The sequence below is a fragment of the Rhineura floridana genome, chromosome 6 (assembly GCF_030035675.1).
Source record: "Rhineura floridana isolate rRhiFlo1 chromosome 6, rRhiFlo1.hap2, whole genome shotgun sequence".
Classification (NCBI taxonomy): domain Eukaryota; kingdom Metazoa; phylum Chordata; class Lepidosauria; order Squamata; family Rhineuridae; genus Rhineura; species Rhineura floridana.
The window spans coordinates 68,531,115-68,557,044 of NC_084485.1; the positions used below are offsets into that span (position 1 = coordinate 68,531,115).

Here is a 25,930-nt window from a genome sequence, read left to right on the forward strand (position 1 = left end):
CCTGCAAGAACAAGCAACCTTCCCCTCCTAGAAGTGCTGCATGAGGAGGCGTGCACTGTTACATTTGTACATGTCGGAACAGAGGCAGCTGCCTTATACTGAGGCAGACCATTGGTCCATTTAGGTCAGTATTGTCCTCACTGGGTGGCAGTGACACTACCTGGAGATGCTGGGGACCTAACCTGGGGCCTTCTGCATGCAAAGCTGATGCTCTATCACTGAGCGACAGCCATTCCCAGCCCTACAATTTGCTCAGGTTCCTTTACCTTATATCTGCAATTTGACACATGCACCTTCACTGCTATATCATCAAATCATAGAGTTAGAGTCATGCAGACCATCTGTTAGTCCAAGCCCATGTCTGATGCAGGAAATCCAGAGTTGGAGCATCCCCAGCAGATGGCTGTCAGGCCTCTGCTTGAAGAGTTGCTAATGGCCTGGTTCTCATGGCACATTAAGCCAAACTATGGCTGACTACAGGAATGGGGAACGTTTGGCTCTGGCTTACTGGGACAGTGAGAAATGTGTGAGCTTCTAGAGAGGAGCTTGCCGCCACTTTGCCCCTCCCTGTTCCTTTTTGCTGCCACACCACTTTGAGCTGAGTCAAAGTTTGGCTGAGCATGTCATCCGAACCTGAACACACGGTTAAGCCGTCTCCTCATTAATCATGAGTTGTAGCCAAGGTTTGTTCCCCTCAGACAGATCCTTTCTGCACATATGAGGATCCTGTGCCTATGAGGATTTTTTTTCTAAGGGCGCTTCCAGACTGTCGCTATTTTTGGATGAGATTCAGTCACATACCAGCAAATACAGGTTGTTCAATCAAAGTTGATTTGGTGCTCTTGTGCAACAAACCTGCTTTCCCTCCAAAATCAGTCCTTCTGTGATAAGGAAAGTGATGGGAAACTTCACTTGCATGACACAACGTTGTAAGCCGCCCCTTTCCGCACATTGCCTTCACAATGCGAATCAGATTCCCTGGGCTCTGTAATTAGTTAAGTAAAAATGGGATATGTAGCTGCCTGCACTGCCTTTCAGCGCATGTCTAATTTGGCCCTCTTTCTAGATATTTAAATAGGAACTTCTGTGTGCCTGTATGGTTAACATATATTAACCCAGTTTGCATGTAACCATGTTTGCCATGGTTTGGCTTAGCTTGTCATCCAAACCTGGGCTTGTGGTTTGTCTCGAAGGTTTTTTCTTGGTTTACAGCTCATGATTTGACTGGAGCAGACGGAACAGGAGCAGAGTTGGGATGTCATGCTAAGCCAAACCATTAACTCACAGCAGTGCAGAAGCTGCAGCATTGGGCGAGGAGCTAAGTGGCCACAATGCCTGAGCCAGAGCTGGGTCCAAGACCAGACCCTCCTGGCCTTCCTCCATTGAGGAGTCCTCTGATGAGGACTCCCCTGGCTGGGACCTGACACTCCTTTCAAATGAAAGTTCATGAGGGAGAGATTTGAAGCAATATATTCAAACTGGGAGCACCTGTGAGGTCTTCTTTCCTATGCAAATCAAATCTTAGCAGACCCAATAAGATTCATGGTAAGAACAAGCACAAACAAACTCACAATTTACATTCCTAAATTTTCTTTATAGACATCCCTTTAGAGGGCTCATCCATTATATTGCCAGCAAACTGCTTGCTGCTTGTTGAAATGGCATCGTAAAGCTCTAGTCAGATGTCTCAAGGGTCGCTATAGTATCTGTGCTGTCTTTAAAGGGGACAAATGAGAGTGAAATGGGGCAGGGAAGCTTTAAGAATTGGAAACCAATAATATGTGTGGTGGTGGGGGCGGTTTTACAAATATTCCTGCCTGCCAGCCGCATAGAGGGGGAAGAATAAAAAAGACTGTTTGGTTTGAAGCATAGTGGCTCCAAGAGAAACATGTGAGGTTTGAAGCATGATTCTCTGGGCATCTTGCCTGCCTCTGGCTCAGATGTGTGCACAGGGACCCTCTTTTCTCCTTCTGATGTTGCCTTGACAAGAAGTCTGAACTTGCCCTCTGGACAGCTTCACTGGCGCCAGTAGTGTTGGATGGGCTGTCAGATCCTGGACTGCAAACAAAGCAAGGATCCGTTTTAGAGTACAAGCATGTGTTTAAGCATCTTCAAAAAGGTCCTACTGAACTGGGGGTTGAAAAAGGTAGCATTTAACCACTCCAGTGAAGAAGGTTTGGGGTCAAACTTGCATGTACACCTCAACCTGGAGATACCTTTAAGAACGCAAAGTTTGCATATGCTGCAAAGGACTGAACATACCATTATCATCATAGATCTGTGGAGCACTTTAGGGCAGGGAATCTTATAGCTGGACCATATGCATGTTTATGAAGCACATTCCACAGAATACAATGGGACTGACTACCAAGTAAGTATGTATAGGATTTCAGGCTTAGATACTGAAACATGAAGTTCTCCTTGAGCAAAAGGTGAATGCTGATTTTGGTAGGTTTTCCCGGATCCAGCAGAGAATTGTCTCTGACCACATCCGTGTTTTGTTCCTTTGTTAAGAGAGGGAATTGGATAACCGACCCAGAAGAAAGTTTGTAATGGAATGGATAGACTTAGATTATACTGAATAGATAGACCTAGATAGTATTGTTCCTTTCCTTCATCCCACATTCATATTGCAATATTGTTTATGGCATGCCCTGCTGCTGAAACCCTTGCATATCTGCATTGTCCCTGCTTTACCAGGATACTAGCCCAGGCCTGCTCCATGAGTTGAGATGCAAAGGAATTAACTCCCCAATTATCTCTTAGATTATCTTAAAGTCAGACAGGGCCAATGTGATTCTTCAGCTTTAGAGTCAGAAGGTATTGAGCATGTGCCTAGTTACATAGGTAGCTGCTTTATACTGAATCAGACCATTGGTCCAGCTAGCTTGGTATTGTCTATGTTGAATGGCAGCAGCTCTCCCAGGGTTTCAGACAGGGGACATTCCCAATCCTATCTGGAGATGCTGGGTATTGAACCTGGGACCTTCTGCATGCAAAGCAGATGCTCTGCCACTAAGCTACAACTCTTCCAGTTCTGCTTTGGCTACCCTTCTGCAGTGATCAACTTTGCTTCTGCTATGCTTCACCTGCTTGATACTCCTCCCCACTGGATTGCTTGTTGGGTGCGGCTGACCTGTTTTCTGTCTTCTCTCTTTTTCCGCGCGAGGATCCCCCGGACAGGAGATCTCTTCTGATAACCCGTCTGCAATGCCATCACCCAGGCACCAAATAGGTAGTATTTCCTTCCATTTCCAAATGCTTGCATGCCAGAAAGGAAGGATCAAGTTCGGATGAGTGCAAATTGTCCTGCATGCTTTATTCACCTCAAATCATTTCCCAAATCAAATTGGGGTGGGAAATCCTGGATTCTTTGTCAGGCTGATCAGACACCTAGAGATGCCTCAACAATGGAGACTGGTGAGAGTACAGTGGTACGTAACCCAATGGCAATGTAGAATATTTGATTATGTCTGTCTCACATTATATGCTTTCATAATGGCCAAGCTGTCAGGCCCTAATCCTTGGCCCTTGGTATGATGATATATACTGAAGATGTTGATCTGGCTCAACAAAATGTCCGTCAAGAAAATAGATGTCTTTGCAGTAACACTCAGCAGCACTCACTGGGTTGGTGAGTAAGTGGCCACTAGTAATTAACCAAAGCTGATGGACAAAAATAAATAAGTGAATAAATTATGCCATACATTTTTCTGTTACATTTGACTGAAACAAAAGAATAATAATAAAGAGGGTGGGGTGGTTTTTTTACACAATGGAAACTAAACAAACGGAGGCAAAGGGCATAAAACCAGAAAACTGTAACCAAACCTATTTTTTGTTATAACTGTGTTCATGAAAAAAAAGAAAAAAACTGGGAAGATTTCAGTATAAATTGAACGGGCATGCAGCAAACAATAGAGTGGTCAACAATGAGTTGGGTCAAATTGGATTAAGAGTTTAGCAAAGCCTGGAAATATTTTGATCTGGGTCTGGAACCATATTAAGGTTCAAGCCTGGAAGGTGTTTTTCTCTGAAGGTTAATGTCGGGTGCCATTATTTGGATGCTGCATGGGACATGTCATTGCCTTTTCATAGTATTTTAGTTTAGATATATAAGAACTGAAGATCCTCACTTGGGATGTCTTCAGCTCTTATACATCTAAACTCAGAGACTAAGCATCAAAGCATCTTTATATATATATTTAACCCCCATTTCTTAGGCTCTGGTACACTCTAGCATTATCAAGAAATGGTCTCTGCAAGTGAAGAGGTTGACTCCAAGTTGCGCTCATTGATTTCTGTGGGGGAAAGATAGTCTAGATGTGATGTTTAACTAGAGATGATGTTAAATGACACAACAAAGAGGAGGCAAACTTGGCCCTCATCCCAGATAGTGGGTAGGGGTCAAAGGTAGGAGTCAAGTTTAATACTCATTCCAATGGTGTCTATGAGTTCACTTCTTGAAAGCCCTGGAATTAGAGACACACTTGTGGTAAAAGCATAATATCAAAGGGATCCTGCAAAGAAATGCAGAATGTTTCCATGTAGTACAGTATGTTTCCATTGCAAGGCACATATATCCTTGCGATGCTGGCCTGACCATTCCTGTCTATTATAGCAAAAGGCATCTTGCTAGTGTCAAATAAATATGGCCAGTCTGCAGTCGAACTATTCAAAACAAAGATAAACATTTGGAAAGGAATACAAAAGTTCAAAAAAACTTTTTACCTTTTTTTGGTCAGGAACGCAGATTTAAGAACCTTGGTGGACCTGCATTGTGTGAAAGAAAATCTTACTCTATTTTGTTTCAACACAGGAAGCTATAACTGACTCTGATTTCCTACACTGTTCAGTCAGTTAGTCCCTGCCCCGATGGTTTTTATGAAGACTATGAATGCAGGGTTTTCCCCATTTTTGTAATGTGTGAGGCAGTCCTATCATTGAAAGGGAAAGGGATATACTCCTTCCCTTGTTTCTGACCACAGATAGGACTGTTGACATTAGTATAACAGATACTCCAGAGAATATTAGGCAACATAACTTTTATTCTGAAATTTTGCATTTACTTATTTCAGGATGATTTACTTATTTCAGGATGATTTTACAGCAATAACTACATAAAAGCAATAAGAAAATATTAAAACAGCAACATTACAGCAATTCAGATCACAATATAACAGCTTTTCCCTCAGCTCAGTATTGCCAGTGCCACTAGTTGACTACATCCCCCTAAACCTGGTGGGAGATGAAAATTTTCAGTTCATTGCCTGTTCATATACATTTACACTGATCCGAGGGGGTCATGATGAAATAGATTTTTGCATGCTGTTGCTCTTCTGCATTGGACCCATGCATGTAAACAAGTGTACTTCAGGGGAGGGGGACCCTTATCCAGCACCCAGCTTGCATGCTGCTGGAGTCTGTGTAGGGGAGGTGTCGCTGGATCAGAATCTTGGCCTTCAGTGTCACTCATGTAATTGAGCTGCTCAAGAACTTGTGTTTATCTCCTTAAATCTTAGGACTTACCAATATATCAAAAGGCAAAATTTCCCAAAAGGTTTTGAATCTGAATAAAGTTTAAAATAAGAGGGGGAGAACCATTCTCCCCTAGAAACATTTCAGATGCACACAGATGTAAACTATAGTCACTAAGCTGTATGACCTAAAGATCTACTTTTCCATTTCACTTTTCCCCATCTGACAAACTAGAAATAAAAGTTGGTTTAAACTATAGAAGGCAATCCTACATATGCTAGAAATCATGCTAAGGGAAAGAAGCACAATTTCTCAGGTAATCTTTTATAATCTCATGCTAATGCTATAGACACTAATTGGCGATCTCTCTCTCTCTTCCTCCCTCTTCCCCTTTCTTCATTTCTACCTTCTTCACAGGTGACTGTGTGCTGGATGGAAGAGACACCAGGGAATAACAAGAAGTCCCTCTCTCCCCAGGCTGAGCACGCTGGCATCCGGACTTACTTCTTCAGTGCTGAGAACAACGAGGAGCAGGAATCCTGGATTCAAGCCATGGGCGAGGCTGCCCGGGTGCAAATCCCACCCGCTCAGAGGTCAGATGTTCAGGGGGAAATATATGTGAAATGTGGCCCTGAACTATAGGTCATCACCAGGGTTAGCCAACATGGTGTTGGACTATAGTTCCCATTCTCTTTGATCATTGGTCATGATGTCTGGTGCTGATTGGAGTTGTAGTCCAATAGCATTTGGAGAGCACACATTGGCTACCCCTGATCTAGGACCATCAGTTGGCATTGGCTGTGTCTCTAGAACAGGGGGCCAATACTTTCAGGAAAGGAGTGGGATCAGAGGGTATTGGCAGGTGTGAGTGGCTGTTGTTAGAACACTAAACTGATATTTGGGAAATCTGAGTTTCATCCTTGGTTCCATCACTGAAATTCTGCTCTGTTCAAGTCACATAACTTCTCTACCTCTCCATTAAGAAGTTTTCTGTGAAGTTCTTAAGAATTGTCATAATTATAAATAAGGTTCATAGATCCTGCAGAAAAGAATTGAAACTACCTAACATAGATAATGTTCAAAAGGCCCTGAGGTTCTTTGAATGGAATATGAGAGAACATAGGCTGGAGGCCTTTAAGCAACTTGAAAATGAAAGCCTCTTGGAACAATACAGTGGCCAGTTATTTAAAGGGCCATATCAGAGCTGCAAAGAAAGCTATTAAAATGCGCTTTTAAGAGACTTGGAAGAATCCAAGGTTAGGGCAGAAGCCATTCTCTACATTGCTCTGACGCAGAGCGATGACCATTCATGACCTTTCTGCTTATCCATGCTTGTCAGGCATGAGAAGACTGATTCTGAGAACATCCCTCCCAGCAAGAACCACCAGCATCACCACCACCGCAGTGTTCCAACCAGAGAGTCTGCCAAAGCTGAACCAGAAGTCAAGACCAGAGGAGAAGGTGATGGGCGTGGTTCTGAGAAGAGTGAAAGGAAACCAGAGCGAGTAGAAAGCAAGAAGGAGCCTCTGGTGAAAGCCAATGGCATTGCAAGTCAAGAAATGCCCTCTGAGCCTGGAAGCCCTTATCCTGACACGTCCCATCTGCCAACTGGAGTGGAGAGACCCACACAGCCAAATGGCTGGCAGTACTCATCTCCTAGCCGGCCTGGCAGTATGGCCTTCCCACAGCATGATGGCGAGAGTGCTATGCCTCGTCGGAGCTTTGCTCCATGCACCAATCCTGAGAAGATTGCCCAGAGGAAGAGCTCCATGACACAGCTGCAGCAGTGGGTGAACCTGCGCCGTGGAGCTCCACCTCCTGAGGATCTCCGTAGGTGAGGTGATCAAAGCTATACTTGGATATAGCTTCTCTGAGAATTAAATAAGAAGGGAGGAATCCCAGTAAACACAGAGAGAAGGGGATGGGTGCACTACACAAATCAATATAGTTATTGTGATTCCCTGCCTGTTCTCCCAGCCAGGGAGTCCTAGGAACCAGTAGTTCCTGGGAGGATTTTGAGTTTTTAACTGCCAAAAACCACCTCCACATCATGGTGATTCCACATGGGGTGTGTGTGTAATATTTGTAAACAATGTTCTGAACGGATTGGCCTAATGGTGTGGAGACACTTCATCATAGTACTAGGAATCTGCTACATAGGATCAGGGTGGTTCACAACTTACAATGTTACAGAGCTCCTATGCTTAACTGCATCCATGGGGAAGAGTTTTTCATGACCTCCACATGGAGGCCACAACACAGAGACCCTGACAAAGAACCCTTCCCAGAGTGCCTTGGGGCATGCCTGTTAAAAATGGTTTGATGACTGGCTTAAATCTTGTATCCTTGTGCCCAGAAGTTGGAAGTGGGGAGAGAGCATTCCCTTGGTAATTATTGGTATAAGTAGTAACTCACTTCTTGGCTCTGCTCATAACTCCCTTTATATCCATTTCTTCCTCCTTATCAGAGCAGCTTGCTGTAAAAATGTAAACAATTTGAACTCAATGACAACAAGAAACTAAACCAGGCTGGGGAACCTTTTGCCTTCCAAATGTTGCTGAACCGCTTCTCCTGTCAACCCCATCCAGCATAGCCAATAGTTAAGGCTGAGAGTTGTAGTCCAACAGCATCTGGACGGCCAAAGGTTCCCCACCCCTGAACTAAACTCACAGCTGCCGAGATATGTGAGAGACCTCAAAGTCCTGGTTAAAAAAAAGAGTGTACACTGCCCTCCTAATTGAATGCAGCAAAGGAGCCATATAGATCTCTTGGGGTGGGGGGAGGGCATCCAAAAGACAGGGGGATGCCCCAGGGAATATCCTCTCTTTTACCCCATTATTAATGCACCCCTTCAATATGGTGATAAGTCTGCAATCCAAGAAAATGAACACCAAACCCCTTTCCACATGTTACGTTAAACATTAAAAGGAATAATGGCCCAATGACAGACCATCTGCTTTGCATGCAGAAGGTCCAAGGTTCAATCCCTGGGTTCTCCAGGTAGGGCTGAGAAAGACCCCAGTCTAAACCAGTGGAGAGTCACTACCAGTCCATGTAGACAATACTGAGCTGGATGGTCTGACTCTGTGGGGCAGCTTCCTGTGTTCCTAATTGTGTTCCACATGCTAGGACATGGGTGAAGGTCTGCATTGAACCTATGCATGTAAAACTACACATGTGTAGGGCTATCTCTCCGTGATTGAAAATCCTGGAAAAGCAAACCTTTTCTTTGCAGTCAGGAACCCTGCTTTTCCAGGGTCCCCACTCATGGAGATGAATCCCTATTAGACAATTAAAGGGTTAAACAGATTTGTGGAAGCTGTGGCTACTAGGCATGGTGGCTACATTACCTCCAGTATCAGAGACAATATGCCTCTGAATCCCAGTTGTTGCCAATCATGAGTAGGAGAATGCTATAGCATTCATGTCTGGCTTGTGGGCTTCCCTCTCTGCTTGGCCAGTGTGAGAGCAGAATGCTGGACTAGATAGGCCTTTGGTCTGTATTGCCAGCCTAGAGGAGTAATCTGGATATATATGCCAGAGTTTTCACACAGCTACCAACATCGCTTCAGTTAGAATTGAACTATATAATCCTCGGTATCTTATAGATCAAGCCGATCACTCATATGCAAGAGTGAGAACTACAAAAGGCTTGCAACCCTAATTATTAATGAAAGTAATGATTCAGGACATGCCAATATTAATGGTGAGAAAATATTGTACCATTTCTATCCTTTTCTTGTAAACGGTTTAGAGTTTTTTTTGTTTATTGTTTTACAATCAAATGGTATATAAATTTTGTTAAATTAATTTTTTAAATTAAAAATGTTATCAGCACCTTTCCTAAGTTCGGTTGTAGGGTAGGAGGCACCACTAGGACTTATGTTTAAAAAATAATATCTGCACTCGATATATATCTTCTGTGGATTTTGTACAGAGATAGACCAATGTCCAACAGGTAAGGTAGGCTGAGGTAGAAGTGCTGAGCACAACCTGAGCAAATTCAGGATTTTCATTCTCCATTCTTGTTCTTTCCTTTGGGTCTTCTAGCCCCACCAGATTCTACCCGATGTCCCGAAGAGTCCCTGACTACTATCCCCCGTACTCACCCCAGTACTCTGAATATTACCCTCCTGGGGTGCGACCTGATAGCATCTGCTCTATGCCTGCCTTTGACCGCATGAGCCCTCAGTGGACAGTGGATGACAAGCGCCACTCCTTCCGCAACAGTGGCTCATACCAGCTGCGGGAGTGGAAAGAACAGCCTGGCTATGGCAGGCAGGATGTCCCCATCTGGATGCCAGGCCCTGCACGGCCACCGCTGTACTATGATGAAATGGATGCAGCCTCCAGCTCCTTGCGCAGGATGTCCCTTCAGCCTCGCTCCCGGTCGGTACCCCGCTCACCGAGCCAAGGTTCCTACAGCCGAGCTAGAGTGTACTCCCCAGTCAGGTCTCCAAGTGCCCGCTTTGAAAGAGTACCTCCCCGGAGTGAGGAGATTTATGCTGAGCCAACAACTTACATGATGAGGCGATCAATCAGTTCCCCAAAGGTAACTATCCCTCGTGACTCTGCTTCTACCCTCAGGGCTTCCTGCCCCTCTTTGGGAGAAAGCCAGCAATGCAGCAAAATGGGAATGATGTAGATGCAAGCTAAGGGAACGTTAGCACAGTCCTGATGACCTCATCATGACCTGTGTTTGAGTATTCTGCAAAATGAGACTGAGAGATGTTAGGTAGGCTGAGTAAAATTACCACTGCGTGTGAGTGAAGACTAGGGATGGGGGAGAAATTCAATTTGGTTTGCATTTAAAGCCAAATCTATCTAATTTGAAGTTTCTGAAACTGTATGAGATCCAAATCCTTTGAAATTTGCTCTTATGATGCAGTCTTCCAACCAAACCATGTTTCTAAAAATTCGCATCTTGGGGATAAGCAACAACAACAACTTTATTACAGTCATAGACCGGAAATACAATGTTACATCTGTACAAAAATCAATTATCGTTAGAAAATGACTTAAATTGAAAGATCCTAAAAAATTCAAATTAAAAAGAAAAAAGGATAAAACCAACGAATATTAAAATTTGTTATCAATCTAAAAAACAGACACTTAAGCTGTTAGGCTATCAACAGAGAGTAGTGCACTGTATCCATAAAATTGGTATAAGATTAAGTTTCTCCTACAGCTTAGAGTATCTACACTCTATAAATACATAGATCTTGTAAAAGTTGAGAAACATGTAGGGACTTCCTGAAACGAATAGCAGCAGCACAAAAACAGGCTACCTTACCTGTTACATAGGGGTTACGATCTGATAGTCTACATAGAAAATTTCATCTCTGTTAGGGAATCTTTGGAGAATTGGAGTAATTAGGGCAGTTCTGAAATCACAATAAAATGGACAGTGAAGTAAAAGATGATCAACCGACTCCACTGTACTATTATCGCAAGAGCATACCCGTTTAGCATATTCAAGTTTCTTATACCTGCCCTCCAAAAGTGCAGAGGGTAGTATATTCAATTTCGTAAGGGGATAAGTGTGCATAAGCATGAATGTATTATAGTAGGGCCCCGCTTTACGGCACTTTGCTTTACAGCACTTCGCTAATGCAGCGGTCTCAATTAGACGCAATTAGACTAAGGTCCCACTCATACGGCGCTTGTTCCGCTTTTACGGCGGTTTTCTGGCATCGTGTGCCATTCTATTCAATGAGTTCCACTTTTCAGCGGTTTTCGCTTTTCAGCGCGGGTCCGGAACGTAACCCGCCGTATGAGTGGGGCCCTACTGTAATGAAAATTACATACAAAAATGTGTTATATTAGCGAAGACACAGACTGTGATGGAGGTGAAAAGAAGTGCAGTCACGGGCCTTTTTCCTGCTGAGGGCTGCATTCCCTCAACAAATTATCAGGGATAATCTTTTGGGGGCCACGTGCCAGTCCTGGGTGGAGCTAGAAGCAATGATGGGTGAAGCCAGAGACAAAAGTGTTCTGGATTAATTAATCTAGAATAAAGATCACCCTGATTTGGTTTTTACCAGCGGTACCTCAATGCATGTCTAGTCAGAAGTAAGCCCCACTGAGTGTGATGAGGTTACTTTCAAGTAAGAAAACAGAGACTTTTTTTAGTACCAAAGGCCAATGCAGCCAGTATTCTGGAAAGGAAGTAAAAGTAATCCCTACCAATATGTTCTCAGACAGTTGGAGAAGGGGAAAAATATTTTTTCCAAGCCATACAACTAGGGAAAAAGTTTATAAAACATACATTTCTTTGTATCAAATTATTGCCCTCTTCCACTTGTTTTGAAACTACACAGAGAGGGAAACACTTTAAAATGACAGGGAAAATGAGGAGCAAATGAATGGGAAGGAACTCTGATGAGATGGAAGAACTGGGTTGCTTCCAGAGATAGCGGAGGCCACATAAAATGAGACCAGGGGCCATATGTGACCGTAGGGCCACAGGTTGTTACCCTGTGGGCTAAAATAAAGCCTTTGTTCGTATTACAAAATCATTCTCCTTAATCTCAGACATGTCAGGGCTTGTCCTGGTTGCTCAGCTTGTTCTGGCCACTCAGCAGTCCACATATGCTCAAACACAGTCTATTCTTTCACATGTCCCAGGAATCAAAAAATAGGCCTTGGGCCAAGTCCAGATGAAACATTAGTGTAGAGGATTCAGAGCTCCCAGCAACTGAATTGGAATGCCAGGATAGCATGTTCAGACTAAAGGGAACTGGCATGTTAGTTGTGCTGGGAGCACACAGCATGGTGTATTGAAACTCTTGCTGGTGAGACTTTAAAACACTGTTCATCACTGGCCTGTGGGCTTCATAAGCATGGTGTGCAGACCAATATCAAAGGGTATCAGGCAGAATCGAGGGTGGAGACAACCCAGGAACTGAGTGGCATTAGAGGTTTCAAGGGTAGGATCCTGGGGTTAAACTTGTCCTTTCTTTTCCTCATCTCCTAACAGAACTAGACTTAGTTCCTGTTCGTAGAACCAACCCCTCTTTTCCAAGAACATCTTCTGTGGTCTTATGTCTAGGCCACAGCTCCTTGATATCCCTACCGTTGACCTATCCACTTACTGAATGGCCCTGGGCAACTCCTTAGCCTTGTCTATTATCCCCATTGTGGGTCATGTCATCTGTTTGGTATTGGGGAGAATGTGAGTGTGGACTACAGCCTCCCTACAGTGATATAAACCTTCTTCATGCATGTGTATGGTTTCTTCTTTTTCCTCAGTATGATTATCTGGGTGACAGGAGGCCTATCCCTGCAGGAATGTTCCCCTTCAACTATCCAGCATCCCCTACGGTTCACGACAAAATGGTATGTCCCATTGGCATCCCAGTATTCCACTAGCGATGTTATGTTTCCTTCCCAAGGTTGGAATCTAATTCAGAGATGGGGTGAAGGATGTTGTTATGCAATATGCAGTTGTTTCATGAACAATGAACAACTGTCCTGTATCAGTCAAATTCTCCAGAGTGTTTAGCTAATAAGTATATATTGGCTGTAAGAGGCTAGCTGTGTGAGACCAGTCTGGATATGCAATGTACTGTGACTATGCAGCTAATTATTAACCTGATTTGTTGAAGATGGGTGTTTCCCCCCCCTTTCTTTTAAGAACAATGAGGGAAATAAGCATATGATCTATAGAGGAGAAATAGCTCCCGTTCACACATTCAGCCCCCAATTTGTACATTCAGCGAGGACAGTGCTTCAATAGCATCCTGCAGAAGGAGTAGCATGTAGGGTAAAATGGGTCCTCCATTTGAGCACCCGGTTGCCCAGAAGCATCCTTCATGTGATTCTCCTTCCTCCAAAAAAGCTAGTGCCATTAGGAGCTCAAGCAGAGGCCTCATTTCACACCACAGGCTACCTGCAGGATGGAAGAAAAGGCTCAATCACAGCTCACCCATTACGATATTAAAAAATATAACCATTGTTGCTGCAGGCTTTCTTTTAGTGATGGGGGGTTGCTGTTCAGACTTTTGACCTGACATGTGATTCGAATCCTTGGTGAATATACAGTACTATTTTGCTCCCCTAAATCAGGGCTGGCAAACTTGCTGTGGTCCTCCAGAAGTTGTTGGACTCCCAGCTCCCATCAGCCCCAGCCAGCAATGCCAATGATGAGGGTTGATGGGAGTCTGAGTCCCAACAACATTTGGAGGGCCACAGGTTCCCGCTCCAGGTCATGAATTAACAGCAACTCACCAATTGATCTGGTGGCATCCCTATGATAGAGATTTTTCCTCTGGAATACCTTTCCTATTCCAAGGATGCACCACATGGCAGCCAATAAAGAAGGAATGGAGAAGGCAAAAGTGAAGGAGGGGGCAGCTTCCACTGCCAGAGCTTGCAATCCTCCAGCATAGATCTGGGACAGTGGAAATTTGGTTGAGGTTGTAAAGGACATGTAGAAATTCCTGTTCCCGTTGGCTGTAGTTTCTTCCAGTGCTGTTTTTCTTCACTCCTTCTGCTTCTCTCTTTGTTTGGTTATTTCACTGCGGGGGAGGATCCATGTGGTGGGGGCAGAAACCACAGTGAGTGGGACTCTGCCAAGTGAAACTGCCAACTTCATTTGCTCCATGCCAAGGTTCTGCCTGACACTTTTCACCTGTGAGAGCAACCAATAAATCCTGGACTGGATTAAGGTGCCCTGTGGAACAGATTCTAGTTGCACAACTGTTGCACGCAGCTTCTCCCTTCACTCCCCTGCCTTCTCACCAGCTATGCACAAAAGCAGATGCATGTGGCTGAATTAGGAGTGCAATGAGATGATCCTGGTATCACCAAGCAGGTCAGGAACAGTCTCTGATTACTGATGCTCTGTCCCCATCTCTAGCTGCTCTGGAGAAGGGGGAAATGGATGATGGCAGGAATAGATGTGGAATGAAGGTGCAGGATAGCTATTTTTGAAGATGCATGTTAAGCGTCTAAATACTTTCATTTGTTACCTCCACACAGATTCTACTGAGCTATATGGACCATTGGTCTGACAGCTTCCTGTATTCTTGTTACTAGACAGAGATAGCATGTTATAGTGGCTCTGGGGAGCTCCCAGCTTCTCCAATGGGCAGCTGAGCATCCATATGCAGGGTGGGTAGAGAGTGGATAAGAGGCAGTTTGCTTGACCCAAGCTGATGTGCTGGGAATGTGGACTGAGCAGATCTGTGCACAGCTCAGCATGCACAGAAGCAACTGTACGAGTGCTTCAGCACACTGCCAGTTTTCAGTTTAGTCCTTTAGTACAGTTTAGTACAGCTGCAAAGCCACTGAAACTGTGCTGAGCTTCAGGAAGAGACAATGTGTATAGAACCAACTGCACAAGACCTTCTTCCCTTGCTGAACCCTGAATGGATGTGCTGAGCCCACATTCTCAACTTGCCAGCCAAGGCATAAAGACCACAGAGCAGTAGCTGTGGAAGGGAGAATTTCCGCCTAAACCTTGGCTTTCAAAGCAGGGTGCCTTGCAGAGAAAAATGCAGGAGTGCTAGCTGTGGGTACAAACGTCTTGATCACAAACTTGGTCTCTGCAGCAGGAGTGGATTGACAATTCTTGAAGGCCTACACCACCTATAAAACCAATTAGAATAACAACTTCATGAGTATTACAGGTACTACATTTCAATCACACGTAAGCCTTGTTTGGAGCAAATGTGTGTGGGCTCATGCGCCAGCTCCATTTCAGATCTTCCCATATTGAGGGACAGCCAAAGCATCTCCTTGCATGCAGAAGGTCTCAGGTTCAGTCCCCAGCATCTCCAGGTAGGACTGGGAAAGCCCCATGTCTGAAACCCTGAAGAGCGGTTGCCAGTCAGTGTAGACAGCACTGAACTAGATGGGCCAATGGCCTGACTCAGTATAAGGCAGCTTCCCATGTTTCTGTGTGGTGGTCTGAAGAGGGACTTCAATTGTGTTCAGCTAAACATGCCAAGGATTCTCCTTCAGAGCTTCATACTGAATGCAGGAAGTAGCGAAGCCAGAGCATATGGGGATGTTGGAGCACATCTTGTGTGTGCACCCTTCCACACTTTTAGCCAACAAACAGTCAACCCAAACACCTGAATAGGGCTACAGACTCAAAAGATTACATTCCTTACAGTTGGAGGGGTGGGGAAGCATGATCATTTTCACCAGCTGACTAAAGTGCCTTGGTAGGCTGGAGGAGAGCAGCCTGGCCCTCTTGTTAATCCACACTTGCCCAGCAGGAGGCGACACATGGTTTGAGGACAGAGCACTGACTTTATGAGGAGCTACCAGGATCTCCCATTGAGAGTCCCTCTAGGGCAGCCTTCCCCAAGCTTGTGCCCATCAGTTGGTGTTGTAGTCTATAACATCTGGAAGGTGCCCTATTGGGGAAAGGCTGCTCTAAGGAATACATCTTGGCCTGAAAGGACTGCTGAGCAGCTATCACCCACCCACCCTCTCTCGTTAAAAAATGCTTGTGAGGCTGACTGTTCCCTTTCCTCTATAGGGGAGCTCTATGCCTCTCTCTAGCTAAGTTGCACCTAACTGCTTTTGCTTCTTCTTTGTGTTTGTTTGTTTTGTGTTTCCATTTTGCTGCATGCCTAATGGCTCCTGATAGGATGAACTTTTAGATCTTCAGTTGCAAAGAAACCTAGAGTATTTGGATCAGCAGGTAGGCCAAGCTGGCTGTCTTCCTCTCACTGCTCCCACCACATTGTGCCTCTTGTCCTGCAACCTGTCCCCCCCCCGCGTCCCTCCCTAGCTGTGCTGTCAGGTCAGTGTTATGTCCCCCCTCCCTCTCCCCCTCCCTCTCCCCAACATCTGTTCTGCTCCCTTTCTTGGCATTGCGGCAGCACTAGCGGTCCAATGTGGTTTCTTTCTTTCATCATTCCTATTGAGAGTGACACATACGTGTGTGCGCGCGTGCTTTGCTTGTGTGGAACTGAGTGGATTCTGCAGGGCTGCAACTGCAGCCCTTTGTGTTGTATTTGGTCACTGGCGTTCGATTTCTGTTACAAAGCTCCACCCAGATCTGCTGAATGTAAGCAGAGATTTAGGGCAGCAATCATTGGCCTCTGCTTTCTCTGTGAATAAGAGAGTAATCGTGACCGTAGCACTCTGTATGTATGTGTGTTTTTGTTCTTGTTTTTTTAATGGGAACTGTGTTTTAAATTTAGTTTGGGTTCCTTCCCTCCCAAGCAGAGAGAGAGAGTTCTTTAATCCAGCACTCAGCACTGTCACATCAGCACCCAAATGCTCTCACACAGTTGTTGGCATCCTGGCAAGACCCGCTGGCACCAATGCCTACCTTGCTGCCACCAGTGCTAATGCTTGCTTTGGTCGTCTTGCTTGCCTATTCGCCCAGCTTCAGCTTATCTGGTGGCAGTGACTGGTCTGGGAGCTGCCTATGCATATTAATCTTCCCACAATGACCTATAGCATGGCTCTTGTACCCAAAGAGTTAATACATTTAAAGTTGGTAGCTGCTAGATATTTCTCAGTATTGGAAAAATGCTGAAGCAGTAACCTTAGGTAAATGGTATTCAGAATTATGGTTTGTAACATCTGTAGAATATTTAACTTATCATTTGGAAGTATTGAGAGGCCAAGCCAATACAGAATCCTTTTTTTACTACCTGGTATGATTTTATAACATATACAGACAATGCCAATATCAGAGAAGATGTATATCAGGACAATACAACCTGATAATGGCAGAAACTTTGAAAATGCCTACATTATTATTTGGGAGGTAGGTATTTTTCTTCTTATTTGGAAGTTTAATTGGTCATTTTTAATTGGCCATTGTTAAGATCTCCTCTTGAGCAAATATGATACCTGTAAAACAAAACAAGATATAATTTGTGAGACTAAACAAAGCATAACATTGTCATTGTACGATTTTCAATGGTTATAGTTACATTCTTATTTGCATTATTATTTAAAAATTGAATTTAAAAATGGTAGGTGGCTTCCCACATCCAGCCACTACTGCCAGGTAAGCCTATGCTGGAACCCCTCCTCAAACTGGGAGATAGTCAACAAATGCCCTTGCCATGTCTCAATGTCACTAATAAGAGGGTGGGGCTTGAAGGGCTACTGGGAGCAGAGGGCAAGCTTTCTAGGCCAGGTTGAATCCCTGGGTAGCTGCCTATCCAAACTCTAGGAGTGCCTGGCGATTCAAGCATTCATCCATGTCTAAGGGCTAAGGTATATGTCAGTATTTCTCAAACTGTGGGCCAGAGACCACTAGTGGACCTTGGTGCCATAGCCTACACACACACACACAACTATTCTGTAGCCTAATGGTATTAGCATCAGTGCCCTGCATGGATAGTATGTAGATGTGTGTGTAGAAGAGAAGTGGATAAGGGAGCAAGGCTGCAGCATGCCAAGCTGGAGAGGAAGAAAAGAAAGAGAGTATGTGGGGAGGGAAAAGGAGGTGAAAGGGGCAGATGGACTGAGGGACTGGAAAAGGAGAAACAAGGACCTGTTCAGTTGTAGCTCCCTAGCTGTGGAATATGCTCCCTAGTGAGGTCTGCCTGTCGCCTTCATTGACATCTATTTGGTGCCAGGTAAAGACATACCTTTCCTCCCAGGCATTTGACAGATTGAGATAATGTTTTGTTTTGATATGTTACCAAACCTTCCTGTGGCTGCATGGGGGTGCTGTTGCTATTGTTTTGTTGCTGTTTATAATGTTTTTATAATGTGTTTTATTTGTTTATGTTTTAACATTGTGTAAGGCACTTGAGGGCCTTCAGGTATCGAGCAACTAATAAATCTAATTAATAATAATAATAATTTCAAAATAGGTATTATATATAAATAATATTATGCCATTAATTGGCAACCAATTAAACCAAACTCCACCTCTGCCCCCTGCACCATCATTTTGTGATTAGTGCGCCCCCATAATTTTTAGCCCTCTCAAGTGAGTCCTGGGGATAGAAAGTTGGAGAATCCCTGCTTTTGTGTAACATGGGAGACCTGTGATCAGATATTCCAGCATGCTGGACTAGAACTGAGAAGATCCAGGTTCAAATCTCCACTTAGTCACAAAGCACACTGGGTTACCAGCTTTCAGCCTAACCTGCCTCACGGGATTATTGTGATTATATAATGTAGGGAAGGGGGACCATGTAAATCTCAATGAGTTCTGTGGTGGAAAAGTCAGAAAAATGTAATAAATTTCTTTTTCTTTACTTCAAAGCAGCTGGGGAAGGGATTATGATTGGAGAAGAAGCACTAGAATGGGGTTAACTCTTTCCCCATACCCTTTCCCTCATCAAAACTGCATACCCTCAAAGCTGATATATGGCAAAGTTGCTATCAAAATGCATATACACAGGCCATACCTCTCTTTTCCCTCCCGCTGGTGATAATAGCCCCTTAAATGAGGCAATTTTAATCAGAGAAATGATGCAGAGGAAGGTTTAAAATCCCACCCTCCAATACTGCTGCTCTGATTCATTTTACAGCCTGCAGCAATTGTTAGAAATAGAGAAAAAAGACACCAGGAGACCTGTTCTTGGATCTCCTGTGAAATGCCTGGTTTGACCCACAGAAAATCAGCAACATCTAAATTAGTTCCATTCCTGTTCTTTTCTTTAACAGCTAGGCTCTTCCTTGTTGCCTGCCAGACCCTGCATCTTCCATCTGTCCATAATGGTTTTATGCATAAGTACTTCCTGAAACAGCCACAACCACATTGGGTTTTGGCAAGAAATGCCAACTTCTATACCATTGTATTTATACCTTCCTCAGTCAGAATTATCTGGATTCAGTCTGGGGAGAAATCCAGCTAATCCAGGTGTAATTCAGCCATAAACTCTGGATAGAGTTAACTGTGTCACACTGGTTTTCTCGATTCCATCGGGTTTCCATTGTGCCCACTATATCTATGCTCTCCTTTAACACCAAGCTGTCCAACTTGCCCATCTTGTGTCAGAGGCTCCTAGCATTAATATAGAAACATCTATTCATGATGTTTTTCTCCAAATGTCTCTGGCATGTGCATTTTGCCCTCTGGTGCTGTAACCTCTTTGAATTGCTATTTACATCCCCCTGCACTTTCATTGCTCCCTTCTACCTCTCTCCATTTGGACAGGCATAGACATTTTCTCCTTCATCCCTTGGGGATGATTTATCCCAGACTGGATGGTGCTCTGCTTCTGTCAGCTTTCCCCAGTTATTAGTTTAAAAGCTGCTCTGCCACCTTTTTTATTTTAAGCACCAACAGTCTGCTTCCATTCTGATTCAACTGGAGTAGAAGTCTGATATTTGTTACCCTGTAAAGATCTAGCTTGTCCCAAAACATTCCCCAGAGCCCAACAAATCCTTCCTCTTCCTGCAGACACCACAATCACACCCATACATTGCAACTCCTCAGCTCTGCTTGTCTAGCTGGCCTTGTGCATGGAATGGGTACCATTTCAGAGAAAGCTACCTCGGAGGTCCTGGCTTTGAGCATCCTACTTAGCAACCTAAATTTTGCTTCCAGGACCACACAACTGCATTTCTCCATGCCACTGGTGCCAACATGCACCACAACCATTGACTCCTCCCCAGATCTACCTATCTAGGCATTCAAATCACCATGCACTCCTCATGGCCATCGCAAACCCAGCTTTCTGTGATTCCAGTGATCAAATCACTCGTTCCTAGGAGCCCACCACGCTCTGGAGAAGTATACTCCACATGAAAGGATATGTTAGTTCCCTCCACCAAGAAATGGGTCTGTCCTAAGAGACCATTCCTGCCTTCCTCAGAGTGGCACCCTCCTTCCCCAAGACCTTCATTCTCCATGACAGTGGAGGAGATTTCACCATGGGAGTGGGATGCCATTAATAGGCCCACCAACCTCTCCGACTCTTTCAGCTTCTCCAGGTCAGCTACCTTGACATCAAGGGAATAAACTTGTTCCCTGAGGGCCAGTTGCTCACTACACTGAGCACACCCCCATGACTTCTGTCCAACAGGCACATAGTTATACATGTGACACTTGGTACAGTACACTAGATAGTCCCCATAACCCTGCTAGCTTTCTACCTGCATGCCTGTTACATGATCATACGATTAAATAAAGAAGGTTGGAAGGGGAGGGGGCCATATTATTTGTTCTTTCCTCAGGGCCTGTTCCCATCAAGCGTCTGGTTAATCAGGTGAAAATGTACAGATGGCAGAGACCAGGGAGAAAAACTTGACCCTGGTGCATTCAGTTCAGTGCCAATTCCATGTATGCCTTGGAGGGTGATTATCTATATGAAAGCTTTTGCATATGAGACGGTGTGAGAGACTGATAGCAGTTTGCCCATTGGGTGTGAGAAAGAGAAAGAAATAACATTTCTTTGGTGAAATTTATGTTGGAATGCAAGGCCATTTCTAAGTGTCTGTGAATATATTATTTGTATATGGGAGCCTTCCCCATCCTGGTGAGCTCCAGTTGTTTTGGATGACATATCCCATTCAACCCAAGCCAGCGCTGACTAGGTCTTGTAGTCCAAAACGTCTGGAGGACACCAGGTTGGGAAAGGCTGGTGTATGGCACTGTGTACATGCTCAGCTATCTGACTAATCTAACCTGATCAGACTTTTGGTGAATCAAAATTCAGTTGTATAAAAACTGTTTTTATCATTCAGATACTTTACCAAAGGGACAATATAGGTGGTTAAACTGAGGTTTTGCATAATTAAGCATCAACTATCCAGAATAAATGTATTTGTGTATTAAGAATGTGTAAGTATGTGGGTGTGTACAGGTGTGTTGACCAGAAAGAATATTTTGGTGTGCATGTGAAACAGGTAGTGGGGGGCAATCAGTGGTGTAAAAGCCAGCTTTACCATACCAATTTTGTTCAAAGATCCCAGGAACATGGAGCACCTCGGAGAACTGTGGTAGATCACATTTCAAGCAACCAACCCAAACAAACTTCCCCACAACTATTAACATGAGCTGAAACCATCTTCCTTGCACACTACCTTGTGTCAAGGGGCAGTTGCTGACCTAGCCCTCAGAGAAAAAGGAAAGGAAAAAGCCTTTTGGGGAAAACATCAGCAGAGGAGATTAAGCTGGAAGTAAAAAATAATAATTAAATCCTATTGGACGTGCTGATGGATGGCTGATGCTGGCCTGCAAAAGTCTGCATTTCAATAAGCAAGCCTGCTCCAGAGACAATCTCATTATGGCTGTGGAGCCAGTAAATCCCCCATCAGTAGAGTAATCATGAAGATGGGCTGTGTGTCTGTGTTGGACTGAAGCCAAGGAGGAGGAGGCACTCAAAAGCTCTCCAAGCTGTGGTGCCATTGTTGATAGTAGGATTTTCTCCCTCTAAAAAAAGATTCTTCAAAGCTTTCCATCTCCTTCTCTTCCCCCTTCTGACCCATGGAGAAAGACTGATTGAAAACAGTGCAATGAAGTGCAGCCTTCTGAGCCCTATTTGCTGATTATGCCCTGTTGACTTGTGTTTGAAAGTGCATTGAATGTATGTGTGTGTGTGTGCAGACATATAGCCCCATCAGCTTCACTTGACTAGTGGAGATATGTGGCAGCCGAATATCATCTGACCCTTGGGATTTTTGCTTAAGCAGCTGTTCATTTATTATTATTATTACTCTGTTCCATAAAACCTTATAGAGCTGGAAGGAATTACAAGATCACACACACACACACACACTGCAGTTGCAGCCACACATCAGCTCTTGCCCACCTCCCTTCTTCTAGAATCAATCTATGTAACCTAGGCTACAGTGTGCAATGAGCACAGAGCACAGTAGAAATAACTCTTCAAACCAAACAGCGCCAGATGACTCAAAGCAAGCAAGCAAACCAAGGGCAAACAAACAAACCTTGGATCACTTGCCAATGTGACCTGTGGGTTGGGCAGGATTTATCCCTGAGGCCAGATATGGTGATCAGTCAGACTCTGTGCATGAGCAAAACCCATCCCTCCACATCAGGCTGATTCGCACATCCTAATCAGGAAGCACATGTGTTTAAGAACCCATGAACTCTGCCCATCTTAAAATCCTGAAAAAGGGAGCAGAGCAGATTCACACCAGAAGACATAGCGGGCTGGGGAGGCTTGTGGAGACTGGCTCAGCTAGCCCTGCATGTCTGAGGAAGAGAGAGGAGGAGGAACCACCATACCCAAGCCAGTCATCAAAGCCGAGGCATTCTATATATGGTAAGAAGTGCTCCTTATTGATAAGCGGAAGCGGCTGCTTGCAGAGCAAGTAAGGTTCTAAAAAGTAAGGTTAAAAAGAAGCCTGGGGGTTACTGCTCCTACTGATACTGAAAAGGGAATGGTGTGTGGTAGATGTGCACACACACACCCTCTGCAGCATGGGACAAGCCAGTAAAGGGAGGTCGGTTTCTGAAAGGCTTCTCCAGCAGCCTCTGTTTTTTCTAGTTATGTGTGGAAGGCGAGCCTGTGTGGTAGAGTGTTGGACTTAGGACCTGGGAGACCACAGTTCAAAGCCCCGCTCCACCATGAAGCTCAACTGGATGACCCTGGGCCAGTCACCACCTCTCAGCCTAATCTACATCACAGAGTTATTGTGAAAATAAAATGGGAAGGGGGAGAGATATATATGCCACCTTGAGCTCCTTAGAGGAAAGGTGGGGTATAAATGTAATTATTAAATAATTAAAAACTAAAAGCTCCTTCCCCCTCACTGGGACTCAAAACCCACTTTTGTATCTACAAGGTAAATCTTGGAAGTGCAACACCACACCACCCATCATCCTATTACTAAAGACTGAAACTGATATAGGAGAGCCATGATCAGATTTCCTAACATACATAATATCTCCCTTCAAAACATTTGTGGGAAGTTCTGACTACTGAACAGTGGCAGTAGGGGAGGGGGTGTTTTAAACTTTTCATCTTAATAAATGTAAATTATTATATTTTGATTTTAGACTGTACAGTTTTGTGTACAGTTTTGTGTTATTTTTATTGTATTTTTAATGTTCACCGCCCAGAGAGCTGTTGCTAGTCGGGCGGTATATAAGCTTAATTAAATAAATAAATAAAATAAATCTAAATTATGCCTCCCAGCTGTTGTTATGTCCCGAACAGAAAAAGAGGTAACTTTGCAGCTTTGGAGGGGCATATGAATTGCAGGGGGGGAGGAACACCCCTTCCTCTGCACTGCTACATTGCTCAGATTTTATATATGATCAAATTAGCATCTGACTGCTCAGAAGTGACAAAAAAGTCAGAAGATCCAAGCATGGATCTCCCATGTCACATCTGTTTCATCAATAATGGTTCCTGGTGTCCCAAGGAAAGGAGGATCCAAAGATCCACACTGAGTTTGGAGGAAAAGCCCACTCTGATGGCGCCAATGGGCCAAGGCAGAGGGCCTTATGTATGATACATCAATATGCTATGCCTCTTTGTTTACTATAGGATGGTGTTCTGTCCCTGTCATTTCTCTTCAGCGTTTCATTGGCAAGCCCATTTGGATGGAAAAGGGGCAGCACAGTGAAATGCAAATTAAGGCCTTCCTACTAATGTAAATGGCAGCTTGGTGTGGGGATATATCAGAATCATGTTTTGTTGGGACCATGGGGGAAGGGTTAGACTCTTGCCCCCTGTAGTCTCAACGGTGCTCAGGCTCCCTAACTCCATAACCCGCTATGTGCTTGTTAACTGCAGCCATGCAATTAGCATCACGTCTAGCTTGGCCCAGTAATCACTCCGAGCATCGATGTGCTTTTCAGTTCTGTGGGCTTCCTTTTGGTGCTTCTTTGCCTTGTAATATCTGAGTTAAGGCACGATCTAGGCCTTTTCAGATTTATGTTAGTGGTCACACATGTTCAAGACTGAACTGAAGTGACTTTGTCTCCACTAGCATCTTGACTTTTTCCTTCCTTGTCTGCCACAGATGAGCGAGAGCGAGACTTTGATCAGTATGGTGAACAGAATGGTGGAGAGCTCCTCCCCTAGGGCTCAACTGTACATGCAAGTAAGATGTTACAGCAGCTCTGCCATCAACCATGCCATTCCAGCTGCTTTTGCATGGCAGAACCATTCCCAGTGTCACTCTTCCATGTTCACATCCACATCCATTTGTGAAATCCATTTGTGAATGTGTAACATTTATACATGGAGCCCAATAAAGCATCCAGCCCCCAGTGTGACAGTGATCCTAATTCCTTGAAACATTTTAAGTCACTCAAAATTAACATATTTGTCCTACAGGTTAGAGAAATAAAATATGGAAATCTGAAAATATCCTGAACTTAATCTCAGCTATATCAACAGCTCTGTGCCACCTTGCATCAACCTCTTTGCTCTCTCTACTTGTTCTCTGCATAAGCATGTTAAAGGCCTGGGTTAAAACTGAAAATTTCACTTACAAAATGCTTGCCATGGCTTTCTGTGCCTGAGGAGAAATCCTATAAGGTTTTTTTGGGGTGGGGAAGATAAAACAATTTTCCCCTTTGCTTTCCGTAATTACATTTGCACAATTTACTGCACCTCTGGAAAATGGTTGGGTGTTTGTATTAGCATTACAAACCTTTAACCTATCCAGAGCTTTGAGCCAAGACTTTCAACCAAAACCTGTTTTCAGTGCCAATGCTTAGCCTTGGAACATGTGGAGTGGGACACTTTGGTATCTCTTGCAAAAAGAGGAGAGACTTCCACTCTCTGCTAGCACCCTTCAACAATGGTTTAAAATTCTACTGGGATATGGCAGGATATAGAAGAGAATATATCTGTTCTACAGAGAAGTTCCCACCCAAGGAACATCTCCTTTCACCAGATCTAGAAGAGTACTGTTTCAACAATGGGAACAATAGAACTATCAGCTTCTTTGCTTAATTTCATTCAAGAGGCATTGGTACTGAGCTATGGAATTTCATTCAGAAATCAGTGTTGAGCCTCAGAAGCAAAGTATTCTATATCGTATTAGATGTGGCTATTTTTGTAAACATCTCCAGACTGGCAAGAGAAGATAATGACTCTGAGCATGTAGAGAGTGCTCTTTCCTAATCACTGAGCCACTGTGAGCAGTCCACATGCATATAGGGTTTTAGATAATCAGGATTACCTGTATGCCAAGACTCTTGTCTTCCTGGCAGGCTTGGGATTCTTCATTTTATACATTAAGCAATACATTCTGATACCATCATAAAAACCGCATCTCATTGCTATTACAACCACCTAGCCACCATCCATTTATGTCTCTAAAGATTTGGTCATCATTTTATCTTTATCACCAAAATGTACTTTCTGATGCATTTGCTATTCTATATATTGTCAAAGCAGACTGCAACAGAACACTACTAATAACTGCTGGTTAGATGGGATCTTTGGGAAAGTTTTGGAGGTAGGCTCAGTGCTATTGTATTTGAATGAGAAAAAGGACTGACATATTTCATGAGACATTCTACGTTCTAGCTCCTGCTTTGTTCCCAGTACTGTGCCAGATTACCCCCAGGGGGTGAGGATAT

General features: G+C 44.0%; 1 protein-coding gene across 2 annotated transcripts in view; it reads left to right on the plus strand.

The window, feature by feature from the left end:
• PLEKHA6 (pleckstrin homology domain containing A6) overlaps positions 1–25,930 on the plus strand; it is a 283,503-nt gene that overhangs the window by 207,142 nt on the left and 50,431 nt on the right. Inside the window, exons 9-14 of one of the 2 annotated variants that reach the window (XM_061632214.1) lie at positions 5,896–6,071; positions 6,818–7,312; positions 9,529–10,030; positions 12,730–12,816; positions 16,082–16,135; positions 24,358–24,438. In XM_061632214.1, the coding sequence (XP_061488198.1) occupies positions 5,896–6,071; positions 6,818–7,312; positions 9,529–10,030; positions 12,730–12,816; positions 16,082–16,135; positions 24,358–24,438 (1,395 nt within the window). The remainder of the gene's footprint in view (positions 1–5,895; positions 6,072–6,817; positions 7,313–9,528; positions 10,031–12,729; positions 12,817–16,081; positions 16,136–24,357; positions 24,439–25,930) is intronic. The other variant, XM_061632215.1, reaches the window with a different exon arrangement.